We start from the raw sequence: 6,935 nt of genomic DNA, 5'->3' as shown, positions 1-6,935 counted from the left end.
TCTCTGTAGTGCTCATTTGCAGGTTTCTGGGCGTTCAGAGCAAATAGGAGTCCATTCTTTGCTGCCCATCTGGGGCCTGGCTCGGGGAGAAATAGACAACCTGAATTGTGTATGAAGGAACAGAAAAAAAATGTTGGCACGGGATTTCCCTTATTATTGGATGGTAAAGACAGTGTAATTCAGTACAAGAGGTAATGTTGCTACTGAGAGACGGGCTAGCTTGAGAAAATACATTCACAGACACCAGAAAGGGAAAATAACACCTGTCGGGTTACACATCTATGGAACAAACCAAACAACACGGCAAACCAAACAAAAGAAAGCATGTGTAGTACACAATTGTCTCCACCTATGGAGATTTACGATCAAACAGTGCATTAAAATGTGTACAAGCTTGCCATGTGGCTCCAAGTACTTGTTTCCCACCCCACACACCTGATAAGGATTGCACCCTATTCTCCCCGCCTGTCGTGGAATGTGTTAATTCACCCAAAGCTGTTTATTGTGAGTCGGTACTAAAGTGGTTGATCAATCAGCAAGTTGAAATTGCACTGCCCCAAGAGACGTCTTCCTTATATGAAAAATATCTACAAAATGTGTATTCTTCCCCACCAGCCTTATATATGTGTCCAAATCAAGAGGACGGTTTCTTTTCGGTTGAGCCGCGCGCCTTCGACTTGATGCCAACCGCAACTTTCTAGCTTTACCGTGACCTCGAACATCGGCAGTCGGCCAATAGAGAAAGGGCCAGCATCTGACGTCACGCGCGCCTGTACCGCTGCATTCCATCCAGGAGACGACGCTGCTATAGCGCCAGCGGCCTGCGGACCCAACAGGAGTGCGCGCGGCCGCCGTTGACAGCGGGAGGCGCGCGCGTGCGCCAGATTGGAGCTCCGCGCAGCCCAGGCTCCCACAGCTGAAGCCCATGCCGCCGGGCTGGAGATAGAGGGCGGCGAACCCCAGGCTAGCGGCGGCGCTCAGGGCAGGACCAGGCCAATCAAGTAGTCTGGGGGTGAATTGGAGGGCACAGTTTACTCTTGCTTCTGCGAGGAGGGCTGCCTGTTGATCCCCCTTCTGCTCTGCGAAGAGCGGTGCCTGGTGTGCCCCCTCCGCCCTCTGGAATACCCGGTGCCCCTAACTCCGTCCCTCCCCCCAAGGCCATGTCGGAGGCCGTGCCTGCGGTGGCCCTCCTCGGAGAGAGCCTGGTGTCCGGAGGCGAGGCGCCGACGGAGGTGGACGTGCGTTCGCTTGCCTCGGCCCCCGGCGCCCTGCTCGGGCTCTTCTTCGGCAGCAGCCTGAGCGGGCCCTGCCGCCAGTTCAGCGCCAGCCTGGCTGACTTCTACGAGCGCTTCCGCCGCAGCCGCGGCTCCGGGTGCCTGGAGATCGTCTTCGTCTCGTCGGACCAGGACCACGAGCAGTGGAGAGAATTCATCAGGGACATGCCCTGGGTGTGCCTTCCGCACAAGGAGCGGCACCGCAAGGTGAGAGCATCCAGGTCTGAGCCAGGGGTCCTGGGGGCAGACACAAGGGGTGGGGACTCATGAGCACAAGGGGTACTCGATCAGAGACAAGCCTTGGGTGTGCCCATCGCACAAGGAGAGGCACTGCAAGGTGAGCAGATTAATTGGGGAAAGAGTGCGCAAACTCCAGAGAACTTGAGCCGGGACGTGCTTACTTTGTTGCTCCTACTTTAGGGTAGACGCAGAACGATCCCGAGTGAGGGGACATGTCACACTGGACTTTGATGATATCAGTGGTCCAGGCAGGAGGTAAAGGGAGAACATCAAGAGGGCAAGCATTGGGCATTGAGAAAGGGAACACGTCACGAGGTAGTACTATCCAAGAAAACGAGAAGCCAGGTTTCAGGAGGAAGGGGTTGGTAGTGCCGCGTTACACCTGCCCTGGTGGTAGCGGCATAAGGCCAAACACTGACTGCCAGAGAGAGGGTAAAAGCCCGTTGTCTTCTGACAATCCAGGAGTGCCATCAAAGGCTTTCAGATGAGGGAAAGGTTCTAGATTAGACGACTCTTCACAGAGAGCAAAGTGATGCTGGCTGCCTAATACTGCCATTCTGGGGTGTCAAGGTGGCCAGATCTGTCAATATAAAATAATAATTAACACTAATTAAAAGAACATCAAATGCTATTAGTGCAATACAATAATAAAAAAAAAATTGTGATAATGTCTACTTCAACCATCCATAGGGCCACTGGAATCATGCGTCAGTGAAGGACTGAATTACGTGGCAAAGTTGACTAAATTATGCGGCAACAAATGTAACATTAATTGTCTTAATAATTTTGTAACTTTTTCACATGTTGACACTGTGTGTTGGCAAAGGTTTCACTTAATTAGTACCAGTTTAACATCGAAATACAGTAATGAGCCTCCGAAAGATAACCAATCAACGTTTGCATAAGACGTTTCTTCCACTGTGCTGCTTTTGGTTCATTTAGCTAGCAACAATGATTTTTTTGTTAAGATTTGCCGATTACGCAGTAGATGATGGATTATGCACTAAATTCATAATTGTGCAGAAAACGTTCAGCTGCGGAATCGCATAATTCTAGTGTACCTGATGATAATGAGGCATTATTGCTTTTGGGTGCATCTCAAAGTTACATTTATATGCCTAATATTCTGCCTAGATTGAGGATCGAGACGGTACCTGGCTGGTGGTATTGGGTGAGTGGTACTTGAGGGAATGAAGAGAGAATATCTTGCTTGGTTCGTCTTGCTTTTCCAAGAGATGCCCAGTTAGTCAGGTGGTGGAAATGGATTGGTGTGAGTTAGGACTCCAGCACTACAGGTGAGATTGATAGGAGGACATGCAGCGGATACTTCTCCCTTTGACGTTAACATTATAAACATTTTTTAATGACCCCCCACTATAAACTGCAATGTTAGTGAGATATGCTTTGGAATGTGTGAATTTAGAGATTACTGTATTACGTAATTACGCTACTGATGTTTAGACCCAGGGGAAGTTGTGGGGAGGATTGCCTAATAGCCAGACATGTTGGTGGAAGGAAAACAACATCTTATGGGAAAATTCTGGACTTTGAATTAGAAGAAGTTTTAATGGACACATTTTGACTACTTAAGTAAATGAGACTGTTTATTGTGCTGATAATGAGGGCCACGGTTGTTTCTTATTGTAGACTCTTTGGGTAACCAGTTATAGCAGCTGCTTGGCACCAGATGTAGTCACTTATTGTCTTCTTTAGTTATAGTATGTAGTATTTGTTAGTTAGTTATTTTTATTTATTTGTTTGGAGAGTTTTATAAAGCGCGAACAAGATCCTAGCGGATATCAGAGCGCTGTACATACAATAAATGTTACTTATACAGCAAACAGAAATATATAAAATTAAATGTGTTATCCTTTGTTATCCACCCATTTCTTTTTCCTCAGTGGTTTACGTGGATGGGTTTAGCATCATGATGAACAGAGAAATCTTGTGTAATTAGTGCTAAGGTTTTAGATTGTGTGTTTCCCAGAGACATGCTGCCTCTCTGTTGTATGGACCGTTTTAAGGACAGTTTAGTTGTATTAGATTCTCCCTCCTTATCCTAGTATTTTTTTTCACCTTTCATTCTTAATACTAAGCTTCCATTTTACTTTTACATCTCCCTGTTAACTTGTACCATGGAAACTTACCCGTCCGTCCTTCCTTATCTCACCAAGTTTTACTGTGCAGCCTTCATAGATAGTTCCTCTGCTTTTCTTTATGCCTTTCTTCTAATGTTTTTCCCTCACCACCTTATTCCCTCCTAGCATTGTTTGTATCCTTCCCCAACACTTGTTCACCCCCATATTTCTATCCCTTCCCCATCTTTACATGCTTTTTTTCTCCCTATCATTTATTTTCTTCTTTCTCTCTTCAGCAATTGACCTACCTGCTTTTTCCTAATCTTTGCTGGACTCCTTCCTTTTCTCTGAGAGATGCCAGCTTTGCTGATGTCTTTTTGAAATATTTAAAAACATTTTAGGGGATCTCTAGCCTTTGCCATCTCCTGCCCACCAAGTCTTTGCTGGCGTCTTTCCTCCTCTTCACTTAAGCCGCCACATTGCACTCCGTTTTTTTTGTCATGTTCTTCTTTTCCTCTATTGCCTTTATCTGACTTCAACCCTTTTTTCTTTTTTCTCCAACATTTATATATATATATTTATATTCAATGGCTCTGCAGTGAAGAAAGCACACGGCAACAGAGAAGTCGGTAAGAACCTTCATTTAATGCTGAGAATGTCCCGGCTTCCGTCTCTCATTCTTGGCAGCCCGACGCGTTTCAGTGTTTCCTTCACTTTCCTCTGGGGCTTAATGACAGTGCGGTCTGATTTGAAGAAGGCTTGTATAATTACCCAGTCCCTGCTTACTTTAGTAGAATAGCCTGGGAGGCGCTTTGTCAGCACGTGACCTAATTGGTGTCTTCTGGGAATTGTAGTATCTTTTGCCTGTAAATATTTCCCACAGTGGGTTCCACACCGGCATTAAAGTTTTCCAAGTTGCGCTGGTCTAGTAGCATACTAAAGTAAGCAGGGACTGGGTAATTATACAAGCCTTCTTCAAATCAGACCGCACTGTCATTAAGCCCCAGAGGAAAGTGAAGGAAACACTGAAACGCGTCGGGCTGCCAAGAATGAGAGACGGAAGCCGGGACATTCTCAGCATTAAATGAAGGTTCTTACCGACTTCTCTGTTGCCGTGTGCTTTCTTCACTGCAGAGCCATTGAATATATATATATATATATATATATATATATATATATATATATATATATATATATATATATATATATACACACACGAAGTTGGGGCACGCCGTGCCCTGCTGATCCTGCCCACTTCGACCAATATATATATGTTCTTCTTTTCCTCTATTGCCTATATCTGACTTCAACCCTTTTTTCTCCAACATTTATATATAAATGTCACGAACATCAAGTTTTTTTTATAGGCGATGGCGGTTTCTTGTGTCCTGGAACACATTTTCAAGTAAAAAAGTAGGGGAACGGAATGCTTGGAATTAACAAAGTTGGGGCACGTCGTGCCCTGCTGATCCTGCCCACTTCGACCAATATATATATATATGTTCTTCTTTTCCTCTATTGCCTATATCTGACTTCAACATTTATATATATATATATATATATATATATATATATATATATATATATATATATATATTGGAGAAATAAGGGTTGAAGTCAGATATAGGCAATAGAGGAAAAGAAGAACATATATATATATATATATTGGTCGAAGTGGGCAGGATCAGCAGGGCACGATGTGCCCCAACTTCGTTAATTCCAAGCATTCCGTTCCCCTACTTTTTTACTTGAAAATGCGTTCCAGGACACAAGAAACCACCATCGCCTATAAAAAAAACTTGATGTTCGTGACGGGCGGGGTGGCAGAGAAGTAGCAGGATTCTGTCTTTTCCTTCTTGCCCAGAGAAGACCAAGACAGTGTTCTCTATTTCTCTGCTGCTTCAGCTGCCCTGCCACTCTTTTCTTCTTCCCTCTCTTTCTGTCTAGCAGTTATTCTCTTTAGAAAACTGTGACTTCAAGACGGGGTTCTCACTCTCTTTCCTCTCCTTTCTTTTATTTGCTCCCATGTGAAATGGATCCAAAAAAGAAAAACACTTTTGCAGAAAATGTTGTATTTTTCTGACATTTTAATTCCAAAGTGCAGCATCAGTAATAACAGGTTAAAAATATGAAAAATAACTAAATAAAATAAGACAGAGTGGTAGTAAACTGTCTAGATTGATTGTATTCACACCCACAACACATTAGCGCCACTTTTACAGAGTTTGCCAGTGAAGCGCTAATTTTGTTTTCTTGTCTTACAGATATAAGCAATGGACATTGAAATGGGTCCATTCAGGGCCCTGTAGTCATGTCCTTAACCCTTCAGGCAAAAGCACTCACTGATTTCTGAATAGTGAGTGTAAAAGCGATATTGTAACCATGTTGTTCCTGCTTACATTTCACATGTTTTGCAAAATTTTGCATTCTCTATGCTTGTTTATTTTTGCCAGGATCTTGTTACTTTTTCTTTGTAGGCCGCATATTGGTCTTGTCTAGTGCATAATTTAAATTGAGCCGCATTCAGGTGTTTATAGCCGGCAACAATTGGGTTGTAGTTGAAGGCAGTCCAATTTTCTCTCAGTGGGGCGTATGGTGTTCAGTGGGGGAGATAATGCGGCACTATGGCCAGAACTGCTGGATTTGGAACTGGGGAACCAGGTTCAGCCTTAATAACCAGTCCACCAGACCACTCACTTGAGAGAGCAAGTCAAGTCAAGTCAAGTCAAGTCATAAAATTTGTATAGCGCACTACATACCCAGAGGGTTTCAAGGCGCTTAGGAAGGGGAGGAGGATTATTTGTCAAATATCCACGTTTTAAGCTGCTTTCGGAACGCTAGGTGATTCTGGGTGAGGCGAAGGTAAGCGGGGAGTGAGTTCCATGTTTTGGCAGCCAGGTATGAAAAGGATCTGCCTCCCATGGTGGTCTTGTTGATGCGAGGTACAGTGGCGAAGGCTTGGCTGGAAGAGCGAAGTTGGCGGGAGGGGGTGTAGAAGGACAGTCGGGAGTTGAGGCAATCTGGTCCGATGTCGTAGAGTGATTTGTGTGCGTGGGGAAGCAGTCGGAAAGTGATCCTCTTATTGACGGGCAGCCAGTGGAGGTCTTTAAGGTGACCAGAGATGTGTTCGTTGCGTGGGATGTCTAATATGAGCCTGGCTGAGGCGTTTTGGATTCGTTGTAGTTTCTTCTGGAGTTTAGCGGTGGTACCTGCGTAGAGGGTGTTTCCGTAGTCCAGTCGGCTTGTGATTAGAGCGTGGGTGACTGTTTTCCTTGTTTCGGAGGGGATCCAGCGAAATGTTTTTCTGAGCATGCGAAGAATGTTAAAGCAGGAAGAGGATACG

The 6,935-nt window shown here is 44.8% G+C and overlaps 1 protein-coding gene across 1 annotated transcript in view; it reads left to right on the top strand.

The window, feature by feature from the left end:
- The first annotated feature begins 862 nt into the window (after nt 1-862).
- NXN (nucleoredoxin) overlaps nt 863-6,935 on the top strand; it is a 592,564-nt gene continuing 586,491 nt past the window's right edge. Inside the window, exon 1 of the mRNA XM_078679884.1 lies at nt 863-1,481. Coding sequence (XP_078536010.1) covers nt 1,161-1,481 — 321 coding nt within the window. The 5' untranslated portion in view covers nt 863-1,160. The remainder of the gene's footprint in view (nt 1,482-6,935) is intronic.

This window comes from Lissotriton helveticus, chromosome 3_1 (genome assembly GCF_964261635.1).
Source record: "Lissotriton helveticus chromosome 3_1, aLisHel1.1, whole genome shotgun sequence".
In the NCBI taxonomy this organism is placed as follows: domain Eukaryota; kingdom Metazoa; phylum Chordata; class Amphibia; order Caudata; family Salamandridae; genus Lissotriton; species Lissotriton helveticus.
The sequence above is the reverse complement of the archived record's forward strand: the minus strand, read 5'-3'. Positions and strand labels throughout refer to the sequence as shown.